Genomic DNA, 24,965 nt, shown 5'->3' on the forward strand with positions numbered 1-24,965 from the left:
TGGTATTACTTATACCATTTTATTCAATGACAATTGTTGTGTGCTGTAGCAGCAGGTATGTTGTTTTTGACATGACCTTATATGGAATGAGTTGTCCTTGTCACTAAGTAATGTCTAGTCATGGAGAAACAGCCCCTGCCTTTTCTTTTCTTCCCTTCTATTTTGGCCGGTTCTATTGGTATTTCTGCTAAATTCTTGAACGTTTGTTCAATAGTTGCTCGTGAGCCACTTATTTTAGAGACCAAAACAAGTCAGAATAGCCTGAGTTTCCAAGAGTACCAATCATTTCTTTGTGAAAAGCCAGAGACTTGGCAAATATTGGTACCTGCAATATGCATTAGAAAAAGACAAATTAACTACGCTTCTAAATGCCACTTCTTTGCTATATGGATGACTTTTGTTAGCTGGATAGGTGTAAAAACAAAACAGAATCTGTAACAAACCAGAGAAATTGTAGAAGATAAAAATGCTTTAAGAAGGAAAGAATAGTACTGTCTGTCCCCAAAGCTCCTGCAGGCTTTGTGGACATCTTAGAAAAACTGAGCAACGTGGGCTACTTTATTATCTGGTGCAAGGGGGCTTAAAACAAGGTTCTAGTCTTCTGTTCCAACTGTTTGAGTCCACTATGTATCAGATAATCAAAAGCGCTATACTACTCACTTTTTAAACAATATTCCTAGTCTTTCAGTTGATGTTTCATCTCCAGATTTGTTTGGAAGCATTCATGAAGACTCGAGCCTTTCTTCAGTAAGTTTGGCTTCTATTTCTAAAAGCTGATGTGAAACCTAATATTTCTCAAAGTTACAGGAATGGGGTCCTTTTTTTGTTGTGTTTCAGTTTTTTGTTTTCCTTTTTAAGAGAGCAATTGTGTGTTCTAAAGGCATTTCCTAGATACATATGTATAAAGCATTAAAAATACAAGTATATAAGGCTTGACTAGAAGGGTCTCTAAAAGCACTGTTTATGTATCTTAGTATACCATTTTAAGGTAACTAATGAAGACATTTTTTGAAACCAGAAACTAAAATGGCATCATTGAAACCAGAGAAAATAGCACTGGTATTGACAGCTGAGGATTTGACTTTTGATTTATCACCTTGTTATAATTTATAAGAACTGGTCTGGTTGTTAGTTACTTTTTAAAACCCATGAAGATACAGATATTCAGTAATGTAGTTTCCCCCCCCCCCCCAAAAAAAAAATACTGAGATTAAGTATTGATTATTTGTTTGGCTTGTTTGGTTTTGGTTTTTAGGAAATTGGAAAAAACATTTGTCATATTCATGGGACTTTCACTTTGGTTAATGTGCTTACTTCTAGCCCAGTGGCTGATGAAAAAATGTAGCTGTTCCCTGCAAGAAACTTAGTGAGAACCTCTTGTGAAGTTAATATTCCTTAGTACAGGTTATAAGTGTTGTCAGCAGCCCAGCTTTGCCTCATTTAAAAGAGCAATAAGCATTCCTGCTACAATAAAGAATCACAGATTGCCAAATCAGACCAAGTTTCTGAATTGCAGACTATAATAATTAGTTCTTTATATAATTTTATTCCTGCAACACATAGATTTTTATATTAGTTGTTGACAAAGTAACTTTTTGTAGCTGTGACTTCCTCCCATATGTCATAGGGATGAAAGTTTAAATAAAAAAGAAATCAACAATTTTAGACAATGTTTGGTTTCCATGTTATCATATTAATTTTTTCTGTAAATCCCAGAACACTTTATCTTCTCTTTCTTGGTTGAGTAATGAGAACAGAGAAAGTAAGTGACCAAAGTAAGATTTGTCACTGTATTATTAAAATTCTCATTTTTTGAATAGTCTGTATACCAACTGATTACAATTTAAAGTAGTAGCTAACTGCACATCACAATACTAGTCATCGTATTACTGGAATACAAAACTGTCAGAAATTCTGAGTCTGAAAACCAACACCATTTTTAATCAGATCTGCACTATTATGATGACTTCATTTCCAAATAATTTTGTTTTCAAAATACTTGCTGGTGTTGATTTTGAACTTCCATCTGAGGTAGAAGGAGAGTGGAAGAGGGAAAACCAAATCTATTTAAATAGTAGTTCTGTCTTGTTTGGTTTTCTGTCTCTTTGGAAACTACACCTTGTTACACCAAGGTCATAGAAAGGGAATTCTGGTATCTCAACTCCAAAATGTATTTGACCTTCTTGTAATTAAAAAAAACCATTGAAGAACAGAGAAGTTATAAAGACCTAGATTTTTTTCAAATTAACTGCTGAAATTATGTTATGTACTACTGAACCTTCTAGTATTTTAGAACGGGTGAGTGCATTCGTTCAGTACCTGTTTTGGTTCCCTTGTTTTAGCCAGCTTCATGTGAAAATGAAGATGATCTTCAGTTCATTTTATGATGGTCATAATTCTTAGCATATTTCTTGAAACAAAGTAAAAGTCAGAAACAGCTTCCTGGAAAGCTGTCCAAACCTAATTTTTGTAAAGAAGTCTTAACCACGATACTGTATTAGTCACAGCTACTCTAGTGAATGCTCCAGATCCTATAAGAAAAAGCATACATGTTCAATCATCATACCTGATATTCACTCAGTTCTTGGTGTTTTATTGACAAAAATATTTGTAAATTCCACTTTATTTATCAGCATGTTTATCACACACAGTGTCAATAAAATACTATACATTTACAGTATTGGTCATGCTGATATTTCTTTTTTCTAACTTTTATACTCTTTCTTCTCTTAAAACAAATTTCTAGGAACACAGGCTTTTAATTGCACTCAGTAACTGCCGCTATCTGGAACGTCATACCTTCCTAAATATAGCTGAACATTTTGAGAAACACGGCTTTCAAGGTGTTGAAAAAATAACTCAAGTAAGTGAGAGCACTGGAATGAAGTATCATTGCTTGAAGGAGACAGTTTTTATTTGTCTTACTTTCTGTGGAAATTAAGTGCAAGTTTTCAAATGGCCAAAACGACTCTTGGGTGAGCCATCTACAAATGAGTGGGACTCCAAGCATCAGTTGGACACAACAACAGCAATGATATTGTTGTATGTGTCCCTATAAGACTTAAATAGCTGCTATAGAAAATGTGACTTCTTATTCAGGACTTGTGTGTTCAATGGCAAAGCTTATCAGATTTCTTAGTAAAGCTGTTTAATGTCACTGTGTTTTCTTAATGCAGAGAATAAAAGATTGTTATCTCAGAAATATACTTGATAAATTATTTCATCTGGCAATCTGTGTTACTGATAACTGTTGTTCATAAACTAGTTCAGGTTTTTTGTTGTGTTTTGGTGTGTGGTTTTTTTTTTTTTTCAAAGAACGAAAATGTCAAAGTGGGCGGCAGTAGCTGTCTCATTTTCCTGCCTTTTTGTAAAGATTAATCATTTTTTATGAGAAATGTTGTGACTTAATCCTTAGGACCATAAAGCTAGTTTATTTCCAGAAACATTTGTTGGTTGGAAGTAAAATGTTATCTTTTCCAGTACAGAGTACAGTATTTCACTCAAACTGATGTTTCTACTATGTAGTACGTCCTTAGTCCCATTCTGCCTCAATGTTATTTGAATTTCTGTGGCTGAAGTAATTTTGAATAGCATTTAAGTGGGGTTGATATGATTTGTATGGTTAGTACAGTGTACAAAATTACTCTGGATATTGCCGTTCGCTGCTACTGAGACAGCTGAGGGTTGAGCTAGGTACAGTTAGTGTTGTCTGTATAAGCAAATAAGACATCTGTTATGTATGTATTCAACACACTGTCTTGTACAGCCACATCAAAGTATTGCCATTAGAAGTCTAGAAGGTTTATTAATGAAAAAATTCAAATGTTGAAGTCGCAGACTAATTTCAAATCTGTGTTAACGCTTTGAAAGCACTGACTGTTGCAGTACTGCATATATAGGATGCATCAATAGTAATGCTACCTGGGAGGATTTGGATAATTAGATAGTCATCTTTAAGAGGGAAATTTTTGAACCCTTCATTAACTTTGAGAGGGTAGAAGCTCACAGAAGTTTAGAGGCATTGATTAATTGTTTCAGGTTTTTGTTCTGTCACCTAAACTTCTGTAAGTTTATTAATTTAACTATTAGATCAATTTGCAATAAAGAATTGACAAATTCTTATAAAAATAGAATTTATTTTTATCTGAGAAGACTGAAACAAAACTGTACTTTTAAATTGTGTTAGCTTTATAAATTGATTTTTTTAAGTTTTTAGCAACACATGCTACAAAACTCACTATCTGCTGTTTGGTTAGGGGTCTTTTAAAGTTGCCTTTGTAGGAAGGGAAATCATTATTATCTAATATTCTGAAATACAGAAATCATAAAATTATAACCAAGAAAATTTCCTGACATTCTACATGGTTGTTATTTCCATTTTTTTCTTAGTGTGCCAAATACAAAGTTACATAAAATGGCCAAACTTTACACTCTGCTTTAGCACGTGCCATCTTGGCACATACTTACGGTACTCACCAGTGATTATATTTAATTTCTACGTAACTCAAGTGCTTTTCTGTGGAGATTGTTTAATTCAACTTTTTGTCATCAGTTTAGTGAATTAGCAAGTAGGGAATAAGAAATTATGTAACCCATAACATTCATCTCATATATTGATCACGCTTCTGAATAAAATTGTTTCCACAGTTCTTATGTATAGGTAAGGCAGAGGCGTTACAAGGACAGAGGCTCAAAATGGCTTTAATACAAAAATTGAAAACTGTAGTTAGAGGGAAGTTCACAGCAGAAAGATAATGAAAGGATTGTATTTTTTTATGAGTATTTACTCCACTTGGGATTCAGGAAAATGGGTGTACACAATGGAAGTTTTTGAAGACTTCTACTCTGCTCCCCCCCATCTTGGGCTCAAAATACCATCCAGATGAATTGTTCATTCTTTCTTGTAATTTTTCCACCAGCTGAAAAACAAAGTTATCCACCACTATCTTAATTGTGCATTGAACTTGAAACAGGTTGAAGAGGACTCAAATGAAACAAAAAGCCTGTACTGAATGTGCAGATGATCTTTTGTATTGAATGACTGCAGAAGTGGAAGGTGGAATTACTTAATTCTAAAATACTTTAAGGACAACTGAAGCAGTTGGTTCACAGGTTCTTTGAATGGGTGCGTGTTTGCAGGCCCTTCCCACTGGAACTTGTAGAATCATAGAATAGAATAGAATCGTTTAGGTTGGAAAAGACCTTTAAGATCATCAGGTCCAACCATAAACTTAACCCTGCTAAGTCCACCACTAAACCATGTCCCTAAGCACCTCATCCACACATCTTTTAAATACCTCCAGGGATGGTGGCTCAACCACCTCCCTGGGCAGCCCATTCCAATGTCTGACAATACCTGTACTTTATTTTTCCAACTAGCTCAAACCTAAATAGGAATGATCTAAAGATAATTATTCTCCCTCTCCCTAATCATGAGAAATTGAAGTGAAGAATGTCTTGAAATGCATTCTGGATTTACAGTAGCCTTGATCTTCTCCTGGGACCAAATTCTCAGTGCCTCATGAAAATCCTGTCTTTGGGATATAGAACCTCTTGTGACAAATTAAAGGAGGTTCATCAGATAGAAAAACAGGAAAGCAGTGGTGTCTCTTGTTTCTGAGCGCCAACTTCACCATCCCAACTTTCCCGAATCTGGCAGCACCTTTGAACTCAATAATACCTGTTTTCCCCTGCACTTAAGATCTCATTCCTGAACGCTTGTCTGTCTGTCTGTTCCTGACTCAAATATTGCAGTTCCCTTCACTTAGCATATAGACATGCCAGAGAAGAACACAACTTAGAAACATCCCTGCAGTGAATAAGCTTCATCCCTTATTCTGCAGCTTGCAGCATTAAATCTTTAGAAAGGAATGATAAGGACTTGGTATTCTTCTTTCTTCTGAATTCCCAGTTTGATCTAGAGCCTTGTCTTCTTCCTCTCTTTTAAACCCTTTTGCTTCTGGAAATTGTCATATATATACATGTGTATATATATAAAAAACCCATGCTTTTTTCCCTAATGGTCGAGGAAAATGAGTAATAGTTTAAAAGCTTTGCTATTGCTTAAGCTCTTACTTATAAACATAAATACACTTAAGTAGAAGTCATATGATATTTTCAGCATCTTTTATTTGCATTTAGCATGCATTACCATCCTAAGATACTGACTTTCTACTTTAACATTTTTATGATAAACATTGTGTTCTAGAATTGTTTTAGAAGCTGTAATTACAGGGGGTACCTATGTTTAATGAAAAGTCTTCTATAAAAGTTATTCAGATACTATGAACAAACTGTGCATATCCCTTTAGCTTTCAGTGTGGGTAAGTTGTGTGAATTACTAAAAATTGCATAGACAGCTGTTAAAGAGAAAAATTCTGCAGATGTTTGTGAGCTGCAGCTTATGCATCTGCTATACAGATACGCCTTGAAGTAGAGTAGGGAAGTTGACATGTACAGTTTCAGAAGGCAGAGACTCCTGAATAAATCTGTGTATTTTTCAAATATAGAGCAGATAGTGAGAAATTCTAATATTACGATTGGTAGATCTTAAGTGTTATATGAAAATCTTCATGTTTCAGGATGGAAATTATTATGGGCATATTTTAAAGCATTGAAAAAATTCAGTTGTTTACTTGGTGCAAGATCAAGACCTCCTGATAGGCAGAAAAAAAATTGTGCCATTAGACAATTAGAGTGATCTGCCTGCTTTGGCATTCCTTGGACTTTTCCCAAAAATGTCTGTTGCTGAGCACAAACGGAAAAAAAAAAGATCCTGGCTAGGATGGACAGATAATATAGAAGTTCCTAGGTTTTTATGTATGCAATTATGAACTGAAATGTGTAAGTAATTGCTACTCTTTAGCAAAATTTAAAGAAGATATGAGGTAATTTTTGGGGGTATGTGATTTAATTCTTGTAATTAATGACTATTTATTATGTTCTTTCTTTTTTTTGTTTTGTTTTTTTTAGGTTAGCATGGAATCCTTGAAAGAGCTGGATCAAAGACTGTTTGAAATGTACATTGAATTGAAGGCAGATCCGATAGTTGGGTCATTAGAACCTGGCATTTATGCAGGATATTTTGATTGGAAAGACTGTCTTGTTCCAGCAGGTAAATATCTGCTTATTAAACTCTGAAATTACTTTAACAGTGATTGATAGGAGCTAAAATATACTGTGCAATTAAAAACTTTTTTCTAGTCTGTGTTTTTAACTTTTGACAAGTTCTTATTGTAAGCTCTGTCTCACAGACTTTACTTAATTCCTAAATCATTTTTCAAATACCCCCAAATGATAAAGCAGCTTTTATTGTTGATAATCTCTTTAATACTTGTTTTTTGTGATTATTTTGCTTCATTGCTTGTATATAATAGAAAGAATTATGAAAGACATCGTTGCTATTTTCTTATGAAATTCACTGAGCTTGTTTGGGATTTTTTCCAAAGAATCTGGCTACTTTTGTAATAGATGTAATTACAGTTCTGAAAAGGTAAAATTAAGAGAAAACGCATACTGTAACAGTTGTTCAGCAAAGAATGTTAAACCATTGAAGAAGGGCAGGTATAAGGTATTTAGAATGACTGAGATGTTAGTCGTTATTTAAGTGCTTTAAGAGCCTCTGTTTTAAGGAAGCATAATATAAATGAGTCTGTCTTTTTTAAGTAGTGAATACTGTGCACATCTTAAAATTTAGGTCCTTTGAACAACCAATTTGTCATATCTAAAACTAATACACCTAAATCACTTACCACATGAATGCCTGGTTATTAGGAAGTAGAAATTAGTTGCCGTAATATAGTACATGGCATTTTGAAGGTGGTCTTGTATTAATTTTCAGTAAATCAATGATTGACATGACAATTGTACTTTCTTGTTTTGATTGTTTCAGAGAGTTGTATATGGCAAGCTTAGAAGTTTTGTGGTAAAATTTGATAGGAAGGTAATTACAAGAAGCAGGCTTGTAATCTGTGAATCAAGAGCTGCAGTGCTTGCTCGCTGGGCCTTAAAAACACGAAGACTTTAGGGTTTATTACTTTTCTCTAAAGTGTCTCTTCTGTCTTTTGTTACTACTTCTGTGCTCAGAAAATACGCTCTTAATACAGTTTATAGTGGAAAAAACTTTGATTTTAATCTTGCACATTCAAATTTATATCTGAATAATACAGAACATCTCATCAAGTTTGAAGTATGTTTTTGCTTGGCATGTTTGCATTCCCACCAGCTAACAAAGACAGAGAAAGAAGTTGTTGTGTCAGCTTTTCATGTGCTCAATTCTTGATCTAGTGCATTCAGATCTACTTACTAAACTCGCGTTGCCTTTGGGATTATTCTGTAGTATTTTTTAGTTTTAAAGGGAATACTGAAATTCTATTAGAGGTGTGCCTTAGTCTCCTTGTTGTCCAATTTATTGTTGGTTTTACGTACCTTCTCTGCAACTTTTTGGCAAAAATCAAAGTGAAGGTGGTGAATACTTGACACTCCTCTTCAGGGTTACATATCAGTGTTGGCCAAAAGGTGCCAATCTGAAGTAGTAAAAAAGTTGTTTGGGTTTTTTGTTAAACCCCAAGCTAGACATGTTAAGAAGGAAGATATAGTTGTTTCTTCCATTCTTCTCCACCATGATGAACTATCTTTCTGATTGATTAATTCTGTCAAATGTACCCTGTTGCTTATTGGTATAAAAGAGTAACTTTGAGTACCTTCAGTTTGTCTCCTTATAGCAATGGTTAGTTGACCCTGAAAATACTTGGTGCTTTGAAGATAAAATTAGTAAGTGACTGGGAAAGCCTCCCTCTTGGAGGAGGTAGATGAACTTCATTATTGAAAAGGACTGGAAAAAAAAACCACACCTCTTCATGGAGCATATAAGAATTGGACTTTTTCCAGTATTTAATTAAAAAAAAAAAATCACCCAGTAAGCATATAATTGATTTTTTCCAATAAACTAGTATTTACAAACAACATTAAATTGTACAAGATTATAGTTGAGAAAATATACCCTTATGTAATCTGAAAGATGCAGTTAATACTGCAGTAGACATACAATCTTTTCATTTTCCTGTTAGAAAAACCCAAAGCAAACAAAACTGTACTTTACGGTTCATCTCCAAGTACAGCATGAAAAGTATCTACTTTATTAAACTAAATTAGTGGGAGTGGGTCACATTGAGTCAAATACGCAGTTCACTCAAGGATTTGTTAAAGATTGAAACACTGATTTGTGGAGAAAAAAAATTATTTGTATAATAGAAATTATTATTTATTCTTCAGTAATCTTTATGACTGCAAAATTTAGATATTTGATTTGAGTCATTTGCCTGGTTTAGATCTTGACTTTTGTAGCCTTAATTTTTAAAAAAAGAAAAAAGTTGATGGTGTTGGCAAGGCAAAAACATTTAGGCCTCAGTTGTGTTCCTGAGTGCTACTATCAGTGACGTGTAGTGTTGCATAATTGAAGTTACTTTATGTTCCTTAGTGGATACAGCTATGCCTGATCACAAAGACGTAATAGTTTGACATGAAGTTTTTTTATATGATGTTTCTGCATTAGCTTTCAAATAGTACTAGTGATAGTAAAAAGGCAAATTTTGACAAGAACAGTTCGGGTTTTTTTTTTTTGAAAGGAAAGAAGAGGGCAAAGACATCAGTTTGCCCATATTTAAAAGATAAGGTAAAAGGCAAATAATATCCCTGATGCAGTCTGAAACTTTCAAGCATTCCATCTGGCGATGGAAAATTTGACCAGAGTGGGGGCACGTTGATGCCACAGATATGTCTTTTGCAAAGGACACTTTGGAAAAATGTGAGTATGAAATACTTGGGAATTGGTTAGGAATAACATTAAGAATTTCTGATTATGGATGTCCTGTGTTGCTACTCCAGCCCAGAGCTCCAAGACCACAACTGTGTTTTGAACAATTGTACTGGTCAAGCACTAGCAAGTATTCCTTTCTTGATGCTCCCCCTGCTGTTACTGAGCAGAATGAAGGAACTGGAAGCCTGAATGAGATGCAGAGAACACCTGGTCTGGACTATCTGGAAGATAATGCTTTTGGGTAGATGGAATTGTTCATGGGGAGGATACCAATGCTGGCAGAAAAGAAGGTAACTGCAAGGGAGGGAGCAGACTGGAACGAAAAGCTTGTGATGAAGACTGGTATCAAGCAAGGAACGAAGGTGAAACAAAGGGGGAAACTAGGACTGGATGAGCAAGGTAGAAACGTAAATTAGGGTAGGGTTTAGAAATAGAATTGACACAGAAATGGATTGAAAGGGATTATACAAACAAGAGAAAGACTTGAAGTGCAAATAAAAGGGCAGAGAAGTCTGATACTCACTAGATCAGCGAGCTTACCAGAAGCTGCAGTGTAACTGAAGAAATCCCCTCAATCTTGCACTTTTGTACTCTAGGGATGACAGCCTATTAATGTTACTGATCACTTTCTTTGCACAGATGGCAGAAGTTAGGTGTATATTACTATATACTTACAGTAACACTACAGGCAATGCTACATGCTATGTATAGGCAATACCACTGAGAAACAAAACAATGGCCTAAATGTTTTGCCTTGCCAGTGCCATCAACGTTGTTTCTTTTTTAGAATCAAAGCTACAAAAGTCAAGGTCTACAACATCGGCCAAATGACTCAAACCTGTATAAATCTACTGTACGGAAGTTACATGTATGTATTGCCAATTCTGTTGTTGAGCCATATAGACCAATGCAGTAGGAGAATTTTCTGTTTTCCATTCTGGTTTTTTGTTTGCTTTCTTTTCAATGTCAGTAAAATTATGTACAGAAAAAACTACACAAAGACAATCAAGTATAATCCAATCTTTAAATAATAACATTTTTTCCCACATGGGTACACTTGACTTGCTTCGTGAAATGGAGGCTGTTTTGGAGACAAAACTGGGTTTTGTATTAAGTGGAGCTGTTACAGGCAAAAATCTATCCTCAGCTCTTACAGGTTTTGAGAAGTGAGTGAAGCATAATCTGGGAGGGAAATAAAAGTAGAGGCAGGATTCTGTCCCTGTCTCTGCAGGGTTTTCTATGTCATGTTAATAATGCACTTAAGCATTTTTGTTTTTATCTCTAAAATGCCTTCTTTGACTCCTGTAATTTGAACATTCATGTATATTTTTGACTACCGAAAGTCTTAATGTATAGAATATTCAGAAAAATCTTATCCAAAAAGCTTGACAATCTATTTATCATTGGCAACTTTGCAGTCATCTGTCTGTAAGTACTGGGGACAGTACTTCCTTGCATCATGTAATTCATGGGGAAATAGAAGGGAAAATAGAAGAATGAGAAGAACTGTAATAAATGAACAGTTCTAAAGAAGACATTAGAATGAAACTGAGAAGCCTGCCTTTTGAGCAAGCTTTGAAAAATACGTAATATTAAAGTTTTGTACCATGTTTCTGTTGCTGTGGAAAAAGCATATGCCTTGCTCACTTAGGCAATTGTCCTGCAATTATCAGATATTACTTATACATATGGGTTTTGTTACACTTTTAAATATAAGGAAGGGCAATTGTGTGGGGCAAATTTTAATTTAGCCTATGTGTTAAAACTTTTATTATTTAGTTTTTCAACATACGTGCTCTTTTCAATATGAAGGTTCTGAATGTCAGAACTTGTGCACAATGTAATTATACATTTGCCCCTTTATTTTGATCTAAGGTGTGACTGCTGGTGTTAGAAGGCAGTATTAACTTAATTGGATTTATTGTTAATAAATAACTTTCATTTAAATTTTCATTTTAATTTCAATGTTGACTTCTGAGTCTTTACAACAAAGACTTCAATTTTAACATGCAGCAGCAATGAAATTTAGTTTGGTTCTTTTTTCTGGTTTGAAACATTGTTGCAATTTAATCTATGATATTAACAGAATTAAAAGAGATGAAAGGAATAATGGGAAACATAATGTTAATCAGCTGCCAAGTATGTTTCTAGATTTTTTTGTGTGTGTATATGTATACTGGTCAATCTTCTAGTTCAGTGTACCAGGTTTTTTGTGTTCATTCTTCTCTCTTTCGGTAGTAGGTTGTGTTCTGCTGGGGTTTTTAATTCTATTTTAAATGCATATATTTTGTCTTAATCACCTGACAAAATGAGGCTCTGATCTTTTCTGGATTCCAAGCCTATAGTCTTTTGGAGGGTGAACAAGGTGGTTGTGTTACTCTGAATTTGGATAGAAAAGATTTCTGTGTCTTGAAGTTTGTGCAGTACAAGCAAAAGTAGTTTTAGTATGTAAGCATTAAATCTTTTAGATTATTAATGTGAGCTTTTGCATGCAAATGTCAAATTATTTTTAATAATGTGGCAAGTTTCATTGTATTTTATTTGTTTACATATACAACAGCTACATAAATTTGAGACTATAGTAAGTGTGGGTTTGTTTACCACATAAAAAGTGGGTGTTCATTTATTTTTCTGAGGAATTCAGATATGGTGATTTCCCTCCATAAATTGTTATTGAAATGCTGGCTGCTGTACAGTCTAGCCAACATTCACTCAAAGTTCACAGCATATAGGGATACAGAGTTGCAGAGAGTAGTCTAACAATCTTTTAACAATATGTATCTTCTGTGTTTCACTGGTGGTGTCAGATACTGGGTAGGGGTGTTTTTTTGTACTATTTAAAATTTCACATTGCATTGAAAGCTTCAGGTGATTTCGCACTTTCAACTGAAAGTTGATTGTTTGTGTTTTTTAGATATTCATTCTGTACTTGGCATAAATTCAATATAGCAGAGTTAAATCTGAATTTCTTCTTATTTGGCATGTTAAGGGAGCATTGTTTGAAACATTTCAAATATATCAAATGCCACTCATAGTAAAAGATTAAGTGCATCAGATCTACTAAATCAGATTTTATATACTTGTCACATTTCTTATCTGTTATTTGTCTAATTTAAAAATCTCATAAAAAAACTTCTAATGGCAATAGCCTGATGAAAAGGTACTCAACAGTTAAAAATGAAATATCAAAAGGCATATTTAATTTGTAGTTACACAGTGATACACTTGTCAACCCTAACTTTTCTTCTTTTGTTTAATTTGGGGCACCAGCACCCTGCTTACATGAAAGATGACAAGTGCATTTGCATCTTAAAAACATTTGGATATAGTAGAAATCTTTATTTTTTTGAGAAATAGGCAATTACTTTTTGACTGAAATGTGCAAAATAGTTCAGTTTGAAATCTCTGTAACCCTTTAGATTTCTTCTAACACTTCAAATAGATGGCTTCAGAATTATCTTTCTTACTTAGATGTAGAAGATTTTTAACTCCAACAGATCTCGAACTGTTGATGTCCTGTGTTTAGGAATTTTGTCTTTTTATGCTTTAGTAAGGCCAAATTCTGCTATTTTGATGCAGGGATATAATGTGCCAGTTAGTCTTTGTATGTGAACAGGAAGAAAAGAATGATGCTTTTGCGGTTCTATTGCATTTAAGAAGTAAATGCCATAATATTAAAAATAAGTGTTCTGCATTGGCAGATAAAGTTTCTAAAGGACTTCTCAGTTGTGCTTTTTTTGTTACAAAATGAAAGTTATTTAACTGTTTGTGACACAGTCACAGATATATTCAACTAGCTAGTTATTTTCTTCTAGCTACTGGAGTAGAATGAGAGAGTACAGGCTGAAGCCTTATGTGTCTTACAGCCTGCGCATTCTTGCATTGTATGCCATTGTGTTTCATTTTTTGCAGTGTTTCTTAGGTTGCAGTTTAGAGTGCACAGAGGGTTCAGCGTTGGTGAGAGTGACAACATTAGCTACTGAAAAGGCAGCTTATCTTTAACTGCTAGCAGTTGGCAGCGGTAAAATGATTTTTTTTTTTTCTTCTTTCCGGCAGGTAAGTGTAAAGTATAGCTGGGTCTCTCTTCTACATCCTAGAAGAACTGAGCTGCAGCAAGCTCATCTGGGACATGTGAAGGCCAAAAAAAAAAATAAAAAAAGAGGAGACCACATAAACATAGGGCTGCACAAAAGGGAATCAGCACTTGAAGAAACAGCTGTGTATCTGTGCTGGTGTGTTGTGCCTTTGCTGGAGAAACTTTTTGAAACACTGGAGTGTTCTTATACATAGTACTCTTTAAGTACTTCAGTTAAAATATGCTATTTTTCATTCAAACTAACTACATTTGCCACATACATTAGCAAACTGATATTTTGTCATTATAGTAAGGAAGTATTAACTATGTTCTGTATCAACAATCAAATTTTTGTTAGGATGAGTTGAATTCAACATCCTTAAATGACCTGTTCAACCAGTAAGTGTAACAATCCATGTGTTGCATAACTGCAGTTCTTGCATTTGGTTTACTACACATAATTCTTCGCAGAGCAGAATCATGTACGAGTATTTCGTAGTCAGGGGTTATCATATTGTAGCCTTTCAATTCATTTTGTAAAAAAGAAAAATTTGCTGCTTGAAATATAAAATACAAATTTCGCTGCACATTTCGAAATACCTTCATTTGTGTAACTTGATTTTAACCTCGGATTTTTCTTCAATTTCACTTCCAGACATTCAGGTTTCATTACATTTCTCACTTCTGACAACAGTGAGATTTCTTTAACATATTGCATTGGTGTCTGAATTACAAACTTTAAGGATCATTCTAGCTGGTGAAATGGAATGGACATTGTACCCTCTCTGTCCTTGGAAACAGTTGCAAAAGACGAGAACAGGAGGAGGAACTGTTTCTCCAGCTTCCTGTAGCTTCAGCTGACAGGTTATCTTTAATTTCTGACAGTAGAAACTGTACTGGAGAGATGTTGCATTTTTCCGGTCCCTACCTGCCACATACTGAGTTGCACTTGCATGTAGACTTTATTAGACGTTTTCTTGTGCTTCTGCGTGCTTCTTGCATGCAAGATTTTCTGATGCTAATTTTGAATTGAGTTTCTTGTTGGCTGGTCTCAGCAGACTCTAGACTTCACATATGCAAGTATGCAGAAATAGTTGACCTGAAACTTAACTATTTTATTTCTTACATTTCTTCCTCCTTTGCACATGTCTGCCTTCACTCACAGTTCTGCTTTATAGCGTTTTCTGCTATTAAGCCTACCAGTAGTTGTTTCCTAAACTGTCATCCATATCTCTCCCAGCTTCTCTTTTGGCTTTACCTGTCAAACCCCTTCCTGCGATACCTTGTGGCATTTCTGTCCATGCTTTGCTAAAGACTATTAAGCTGCAGGAGTTAAGCTCCAAAAACATTTTATCTTCAGTATTTTTCATTAGAAGTTGGAAAACCTGCATTCTTTTCAAACTGCAAATTTAAGTGGTCAGCAGATTTGTAAATTGCCTATTTAAAGCAGGTTGTATTTTAAAAAGGGAAATAATATGATAGGGGAAAAAAGTCTTCCTCATCTGAAAAGTCTAAAGACCTAAGACAGGCTTCATTTATATTGCTTGAGGGGTGGGAAGAACATGAGTGCAAAAGCCTTGTATCTCTAAAAAGAAGTCTTGCTGTGATTCCTTGGTCAGACTGTATGCTAGTCTTGTTGTAGCTTAAGAATTGTGTGTGTTCATGTACCCTTTCTAACTGGTGGTATTAGAATTCACTCTAATACCTAAATGAGATTATAGTTATCACAACTCCAGAGGATTTACTTATAAGCCATGCCTGACAACTCAGAAGTCTCTTTTGTTGTCTAGCCAGTTGTAGGAAGTTGTACCACACTTGTCTCCAGTTTGGCATTTCAAAGGCCAGTTTGATCTTTACCTGGTAAACTTGTCATCAGTTCAGCGTAATATCCAGTTGGGTAATGTTTTCTGCTAAAAGATCTTGGGACTGCTCTCTTCCTGTACCCAGAACTGTTTTAAAGTCCCTTTGGCAGTCTCTAGCCAGATTCCAAAGGCATTCCTGCTTGCACTGCTGTGGTATGGCTGTCAATTAGTGTATGGGTCTTAGCCTTCTGTACCGACAGAACTAATTTTTTCGTATAGAGCATCTATATGCTGAGAGATTAAATGTATTCTCAGGGTTATCTCTTTTTATTTTATATTTAAATGGATTTGCTCTCTTGGAGCGGTTGCATTTTTCATATTTTATTGGCTAATGCATTTAATTACATTTCCTGTTTTGAGGTTGTTAGTGCTGCAGACAGGATCCCCATGGAAATCACGGCATCCATTTTAAAAGTTGGGTACAAGGCAAACCGATATGTCGTAGAAACTGTGGAACTTTGAACTGAGGAAGAGTTTATTAGATCATACTGAGTTCATAATCGCAGTTTCAGAAGACAGAGTGTGCATGGGAGTACTGTGAGGTCAAGAAGCATTTACAGATTATGATTAATATTTGGGAAAATTTAGTGTGTTGTTGTTACCTACTCATAGGTGACTGTGGCTCTCATTTAAGGCTAATGGTTGATCTGTAGTAGAGGTTTGTCTGCTGCTGTTTGTAGCTATGTCATAGTCCTCCAGCTCAAGTTATAAAGCATCAGAGTTTTGTGTGTGTTATTTAAATGGGAAGTCCCAAGTTAAATTTTGCTGTTGGTCTAAGTAAACTCAGCTGTATCAAAAATGCCAGACTTGTCTCTGCAGGGAGCTGCCTATATGGTTCCTATAATTCATACTGTTGTGCTTAGAGAATGGTTTTGTCTTGTTACCTTTAGCATGTAGGTACTAGTTAGAAACAATCCATAACAGTGTGTTCTCCCCTGATAAAGGTGCTTAGTGTCTTGTGGTGGGGACACTTCAAGGGCCATACAAAATACAGCATTACAGTACCTTCTGTACCACCTGTGCAGATGCAGAGAATCATCTGAAAATACCTGGGTTTGCCCCAGGTGACTCAGCAGGGGAGGTCCAAAAGCTTTGATGCCCTTAGTAAACCCACTCGTCAGTTCACATTCTTGGTTATGGCTTGAAATGTTGCATAAGGGATTTATGGTCAATCATAAAACAATACTGAATCCAAGATGAAAGAGGAGTGATAAAAACAATTATTTTCTAATCCCTGAATGTGTGCAGTAGTTAAAGATGCTGTAGTGAACTAACACTTTAAAAACACTGATGAAAACACAATCTCCAAGATGTACCTTGCCACTGAACACCTAAACTAGCAGAGTGGGCGAATAGCTGTCTGCCTGGTGCTTCAGTAACACTTTCTGCCCAGGGGTGTGTGCGTGTTTTTAAGTTGAAAATTTTAGTGTAACAAAAAGTCTCAGCTTTCTATACAAAATTTCTATACAAAACTCAGCCTGGAGCATGTTCTCTCTGTAGCCAAGTTATCAAGCCCTTGAACTCTTACTTTTTAAGTGGGAAAATATGATAGACTTCTAACAGTACAGCAGATCCATTGTAATAAAAAGCATTTAATTAGCTTAAAATTTCTTTACATGACGAACAGCAATTTAAATTTAATGAAACACTTAAACTTTATTTGTGTGTGGATGAAATTATAGTGTTGGACTTGTTCAGCAGTTGAAGTAATTCAAAATTATTGAAAGCCTTTCCTTTGAACTGTGAAAAAGCTTAAGCTTTCCAGTTATTGTGGGTCACTCCTGAGTCCAGATAGCTTCCAAATGTTAATTTTGGAGTTGAACAATTTTTAAGGATCTATTGTTCAGGTCATGCAAAGACATTCTTCATTTCAAATCTGTGCCCTTTTCAAAATGCTGTAGGGATTGAGTGAAACTTGGAAGTGAAAAATTATGAAATAGTAACACTGGAAGCCAGTGCAAGTTCTCACCTTCACTCTAATAAATAGGATAAATGTGCAGTCTCACTGAATACTGTATGTGCCTTGCAACAGTTTTTCTCATTTTGTCTTTTGCCTAGCGGGGTAGAGGGCAGTAAGGGGTTTTGTTTTGGTTCGGTTGTTGGGTTTTCGGGGTTTTTGGTTGGTTGTTGGGGTTTTTTTGGTTTTTTGTTTTGTTTTTTTTTACTGCAGTAACATCTCTAAAAGCTGCTGTGTTCTGGTTCCAACTCACTGCTTACTTAAACAGACAGATAAATAAAATTCTACATGAAATTCAGTTTATTACTCTTTTGCCATAAATTTAAGGTATGCTTTTGTGAGTAGTTATTACTGATTTGCTGATCTACATGCATTTGACTGCAGTACATGGTGCAGTTTTAAATACGTACATTGGTAGAAGCAAGGACTGGCTTGAAAGTCAAAATGATGACTACCTCTTCAAGGTCATCACAAGTTACCAAGTCTGTGGGGAAAAAAACCTGGATTTTACCATAGAACTCAAATTTGAGAATTTGATGAAATGAAGCAGAGCGTGACCATCTTCTATGTCTTCCAAAGAATCTACCAGATCTGTAACCAAGATCCCTTTCCTCGGTCAGATCTTTCCCATGACTCTATACTGCCACCATGCCTACAAAATACTGCTACTTATTAGTGTTTGCTTGTAAGCTAATACCCTGGCTTTGATTTGGTTGCCAATTTGCTGAATTTAGTTACTAAGGACAAATAAAAATTCCGTGTATCCACAAATGGTACACAAAGCAATTTGGAAGAAAGTATGTAAAAAAAAAAAACAAACAACCCCAACAGCCAGTCCTGTGGTTTCTTTCAGTGTGGTGACTGCTTGCATTTTTTGACTTAAGAGCATTCACAGACATTTGCAGAATCAGGTTCCAAAAGTACTGGGTTTTTTATGTTATATCTGTGCCTCCTCCTTGTTACCATTGTGTTTCTGATATAATTCAATAGAAATAGCAACTTTAAAAAAAAAAAATTAATTGTACTAACAAAACTATACCATAAAAAACAAGAAAATTGTTTATCTTATTGCTGCTAGTAATCTTTTTTCTTTTAAGTAAGAAACTTTAAAAGCGGTGCTTTGAGCAAAAAGAATCTTAAGAAGTCCATGCACTACTTCCTTTTGCCATGTTTACCTCTTCTTTTACTTAATACGTCTGTCTTAAGTAACTGTAATAAACGCAGGCCGTGTTTCAGTGGTAACTTAAGCGGGTTTTTTCTGTAGCTTGAAGGTTAGACAGATGCAGGACATCACTGGACACTAAAATTACTAGTTTCTGTATTGTTACAAATACTTTCTTTGTGAAATTGGTCTTTTTCGGATCGCTTGGCTTCAGTTTTCTTGTTTCTTGTAATAATAATAATATTTGAGTGACAACCAAAGTAAATTCATAAACATAGTATATCTCTAAGCCCATTCTTCATTATGAATTTGCTGTCATTTTGCATATGACAGGCTATTATTACAGTGCCAGTGACTTCAGGAATTATGAGAAGAACACACAGTTTCCTGAGTGACTCTCTGTTTTGAAAGGTTTTAATAATTTCAGGTTTTATAAAATCATGAAAGGACACCTTCAGGGTGCCTTAAAAATGATGTGTTGGAAAGAAATAAATGAATATTCTTGCAGACTATGCTTGGTTTGTGTTAATGAAAGGAAATAACTCCTTGAGATTTTTGGATTCAACTGTTCTCAGTTTTGATAGAGATGTTGATTTTTAGTATACCTTACAATTAACGAAGTGACTTGCTTTTCTCATTGAATTGGTCATTCTGTATCTTTATGGTGCATATAGCTACCCTCTTTTATCTATGAAACAAATATTTTTGAATTTATGCTTCTTGCCATTACATAAATCCTCCTGTATTGGGATATCTGGGGACAGTGTGGAGGGCTTAGTCTGTGTTGCTGACTTTGACCCCCGCTGACACCGCTGGACATGTGACTGGGCATTATTAACCTGCACATCTGTAAAGTGAGAGATATGTCTGGGTTTGGCAAGGACCACCAAATATGATGACTTATCACACTCAGGCTTTTGGAAGTCTATGTCAAAATTGTGAAGGGGTACAATTGGTTTCTTTTTTCCTTAAGTGGCTCACTTGTGAAGAATTTGGAAAATGCTTTAGGGTAAATGACAAACAGGGTATAGTACTGGAAACGATATGAGTACCAGGCTTCAAAAGAACGTAGGTACTGGTTTTACAAGATGATGGTACTTTAGTATGTCCACCACTCACCAGCTGCTCTGTTCCAGAGTTTCTCTATTTTTCTTAAATCTGAAAAAAGCCCTGAAGAGAGCTTTTAAGCAGCAGAGCAGTTTCCTGGTCAGCATGCTCTAACTTTATTTCATGAGAAAACTGTTGATGCAGATGGCTTTTTTGAAAATATGTCCAATATATATCTACTAAGCAGTCTGTCCTCTCATATGCAATATTGTGTCTTGCCTCAGTGTTTCTCTTGCTCACGGACGTTGGAAACTTAAGAATGTTCCGTGGCCAGAAAACAGCCATTAAGTTCCCACTCTGCCAAATATCCTGGATTCCCACAGAAGGATCTCAGTCCTGCCTTACAAACTGCGAAAATCAGTGGGAACCTAGTCATACCAGGGACGTGTGCCCTGTTGATTTTTTTCAACACCTTACATGTTAGTTATTAACACTCTGCTTTATCAAATGAAAATCCTTCAGCATTAAAATTGTTCTTAGTGGAAATTTAGTAATAATAGAACTTATATATATAAATGCTACAACTATTATATGCTGAAAATTATGGGGGGCAGAAGGAGGGAATTTGTTAAATTTTTAAGAAAATTTCCTTGGGCAGAATGAAGCAGTATTTGCTTAGGAAGCCATTCTACAGCTAATGGATTGCTGGTAGAAAAAGTTCAGGTAGTACTGAGGCATGCTTAGATATATTAATTTTCAAGTCAAGAAAGGAGGGTTTGTTATATCTAAGAATCTTGCATATAAATTTCATTCTGCAGAATCTATTTTTCCCACTCAGGGAGAACAATGGCTTTGTTTTGGATAATATATATTATGTTGTAGTTGGGTGAAATGTCTTTTCTTGTAGTGCAATTTTTTTGATCTACCTCAAACCAGCTCCTTTAAGTATCGGATAGTTGTGATTATTTGATACTGTTGGGTTTCCCCTTAAGTCAAACACATATATAACCACTTAAAGTCAATCAAAAAAAGACTCAACAGCCCCAGCACTGTTAATACTGAAGTAGAAATGGTAAGATTTTTTAAGTGCTGCTAAATCTGTAGGGCAGCACACTGTTGGCTGTGAAGTGTTTTTATTCTTATTCTGTCTCAAGTTTGCATTAGTGGGTTAGAGCCACACGTTGATGGAGCAACTGTGCATGTAAAGCACTGTTTAATGGTTGTAACTGTGCCAATGTCATTAGTACTTAAATGACAACAACAACTTGTTTACAAGTGGTGATTTGGGTGAGCTGATGCCTGTGTATGCTTAGATGAAGAGGTATGGATGTCCATAAGCTCTGAAGTAGGTGGTGTTTTTTTTTTAAACTAGTGCGTAGGCTTTTTGGTTTGGTTTAGAGGGTTTTGATATTTTTTCCTTTTGCCATTTACACTTCTTGTTACCAGATTAATTTGGCTTATTCTGCAATAATTCAAGTAATTTTGAGTCTTTATGGTTCAATTCTTAGTATGGTATGGAGCATCCTTTGCTCATGACCTTCAGGTCTGGCTTGGTAAAAGGCCCTTTACACTTTCTGTTACGGTGTTTGATGGAAGAAATGAAAGTAAATCCATCTCTTAAGAAACTCTCCTCATAAAATGCACCTATATCAAACTGGCCTTCAGCTACCTGCACATCTTTTAAGTATTAGATGCTAGCAAACATCTGTTCTTCCCAAGTGAAACACCTCTGGGCTTTGCATTTCCTGTTGTAGTCTTAGGCCTTTACAGGTTTTGCTCCTTATCATCTTAATGATAAAGCAAATTATATTCTGTTCCAAGAAGCAGTGGATTTTAATGTGTGTGGTAAGGATCAGAAAACAGCAAGTATTTGGATTGCATACTTCTTCAGCTGTCCCTCAGATCCTTCTGGCAGTTTGGATAGAGTAGCAGAAAGTTCAGAACAGCCTCAGCAGCTTCTTTAAAGACATCTTAGTTTGGGCTATGCACAGGGGCACAGAACAAGTATTATTCTCTTTTGGTGTTCTCCTCTTGTAGACTGAAGTTCATGCATAGACAAAGGTATTAATTACAGTATTAGCAGTCTTTAGAGTTCTTGCTACTCCAAGCCAGATGAAACACAGAAACTTCCAGCTTCTTTGAACACCATGACATAATTTCTATTGCTTGAATTAAAATAGTTCAAAAACTACAAGTAACGTGAGTCTTGAAAACCTTTGTTTAATGTTTTTGGAAAGTAGTTTTGTGGCTACTTGTGTCAAGTCCTTCAAGTGACATTCACAGTGTTACATCAACATAGTGTCATGGCTGAAAATAAGAGCAAAGCAATTAATTCAAAGACATAGCGCGCTGGCCTTCAGATCTCAAAATATTTAGCTAGGTTCTGAGCAGGCTCTGTCCTTCCTTGCGTCAGAACTGCGCTTTGTAAAAGCACTTTCCCACATAGATTACCAGTAATTTCTTCATTAAATTTCAATTATTGATAGCTATTTTTTAGATCACTATTAGTTCTTACGAGTCTGTCTCTGATTCCTAAGGTGCTGTATATTTATAATTACCATGAGCTATGCAGAGAAGAATTTCAAGGAAACATTAATCTGATTCACAGTTTAATTAGTATGGAGCTAGTAAGAAAAATAAAGTTATCAAAACATTTTCAGTTTTACCAAGAAAGACCTGCTAATGAGCTATTTATAGCACAATTGTATCTATTTTTGTCAGTAGTCTAAGGACTGACTTAGGACAAACGGGTTAAAAAACAGGAAATGTGGTTAAATAAGTGGGTAATCTCTCCAGAGAGTTTCCAGTTTGCCTACACGTTCACATTTTCTTCTGAATGTACTCTCAAAACAACACTAAGTACAGTACCTTGAAATCCATCTCTGTTTAAAGGAGGGAATGTTTCCAGCAATAGCAGGAAGTGGCCTAGTGAAAAATTTTACACCCTTAGTTAAATTCAAATGAGGTTCTGGAGTCATTGTCTGCAAGTGGTTTTTTCTGCTTTAGTAACATTGGAGCAGCTGTATGACATTTCAGTTGGTTCAGGTGTATCATACAAATCCATAAAAGCCTGTGAATGTTGTAATTGTGTCTTCGGTTCTAGACTGGTTTTAAATAATTACTTTCTTCCAACTTCACCCTTTTTTTACATGGGGCTGTATTTATTTGTTAATGTACTATGCACATATTTTTTAAAATATATATAATCATGTTTGGATTTTTTTTTACATGGGGCTGTATTTATTTGTTAATGTACTATGCACATATTTTTTAAAATATATATAATCATGTTTGGAGGTAGTAAAAATAGTGTTACTAGTCAGACTGCATAAATCTTATTGTGAAGTAAGGAATTTACTGAACGTGATGATGTCCATTTAATTCTCTAAGAGGTGGTGTCCATATTTCTTTCTTTGGGCAAAGGAGAAGCAATAACTAACTGAAAGCCATTCTTTGCACTGCTCGTTGTTTGGTTTTTGACAGCTACTAATTATTAGCTTTTTAAAAATCATTTTGAAAATTATTTGAGAGTCAAAATGAGGAGGGAATATAATAAATAAAGTGGTGGTAAATGTTATGACCTGGTGGAGTTCTTTTATTATTTAGAGGTACTGCCAGATATAAGTGTTGTGCTCTTAGCATCGTAGAAACAGTTTTCTAAAAATGTTTTTATCCAGACAAATAATAAAGCCTGATAGTAAATACATTTTTAGTAATTAGGAAGAAACAAACAGGCTTGTCTAGCTACCTTAATTTAGAAAACAGGCCATTGGTAGTACCGGTATTTGAAGCTGATTTCCTATCAACTGTCTTTGAAGGGAGAAACCTGTGTATTGTAAAGAGTAGAGGTGAGCTGCTTTGTTATGTCCATGGGGAAATTCCAAGTCACATCTCTACTCTTTTTTTTTACTTTTTTTTTTATACATCTGCGGGGTGTCAGGTTAGATGATATCACTGTGTGGGTGGGGGCGCTTCAGTAAAATAGCATGACATACTCATGTACCAGTGCTGTAGTTCATGAAAGGCTCATGTCTGCAAACAAGTTAGGTTTCTGTCTATTCCACAGTTAGGAGACTATCTTGAAAGGTACAGGCTTCTTGGAAATGAAAACGCTACTTTTCTAAAGGAGGTATTGCACTCACTATAGTAATTGCAAATACTGGCTAGCTTTTTTTTTTTACCAGAAACATTAAATAATTTAGGGCATTTTCTAATGAAGCAAATACAGTTTGTTCTAGAAACATACAAAGTTTTCATTCATAATGGAATTTTAATTATTTCAGTTGATTCTTACGTTTGAATTAAACAGAGTGTCAGTCACATAAAATTTTCCCTAACTATAAATGTCAGATTTCTAAATAGTTTTGGGGGACACCACCTTGATTCAAATGCATTTCATGTAGCCTAAGGCATGTTCTTGGACCTCACGGGTAGCAGATGCCAGCCTCTTCTTTCATGTCATCCTGGGCACTTAATTCTAAATCCAAATTGCTTGTATATCTTTTTTTTTCCAAATCCAAGTTAAGTGCTCTGAAAGAGTCAATAAATAAATTTATTTCAAATAGCTTCACGATACCAACATAATATAAAACAATTTTTGCTATACATATTTCATAGTTCTGTAGCCTGAGTCTCAGAAGTATTTTACATGTAAAGTATATTATAAATCATGTTTATTTGGAATGCTGCATATGAAAAATAAAAATATTGTTCATTTTAATTTTCACTTTTAGTCTGTGCTGCCTCTTGTTCATTTCTTGGGATAAGCTAGTTGGTAGATAGAGCTTCATCATGCTCTAGAAGTCATCCATAAGTATGGGAAGCTTAGAGCTATTCTGTAGATCTCTTAAATTAAAATTTGTGTACCAAGGCATGTCCGCACAGATTTTTTTTAAAATTCTTCTAGCAACTTCCGCTTGCGGACAGCGCTGACTACTCTGCTGACCTGCTGCAACCTCAGACAATGTTTCACTTTTTAGTGCCTCTTCCCCCTCCCACCCATTCTGTCTTACCTGTTTGTATTTTTAGTTTTCAAAAAGAGATTA

At 35.2% G+C, this 24,965-nt stretch overlaps 1 protein-coding gene across 1 annotated transcript in view; it reads left to right on the plus strand.

Moving 5' to 3' along the window:
* The window catches only part of EXOC2 (exocyst complex component 2), a 124,265-nt gene that overhangs the window by 81,816 nt on the left and 17,484 nt on the right, over nt 1-24,965 (plus strand). The window contains exons 21-23 of the mRNA XM_059836331.1: nt 681-747; nt 2,747-2,863; nt 6,973-7,114. Coding sequence (XP_059692314.1) covers nt 681-747; nt 2,747-2,863; nt 6,973-7,114 — 326 coding nt within the window. The remainder of the gene's footprint in view (nt 1-680; nt 748-2,746; nt 2,864-6,972; nt 7,115-24,965) is intronic.

This window comes from Gavia stellata, chromosome 3, assembly GCF_030936135.1.
Source record: "Gavia stellata isolate bGavSte3 chromosome 3, bGavSte3.hap2, whole genome shotgun sequence".
Lineage (NCBI taxonomy): Eukaryota > Metazoa > Chordata > Aves > Gaviiformes > Gaviidae > Gavia > Gavia stellata.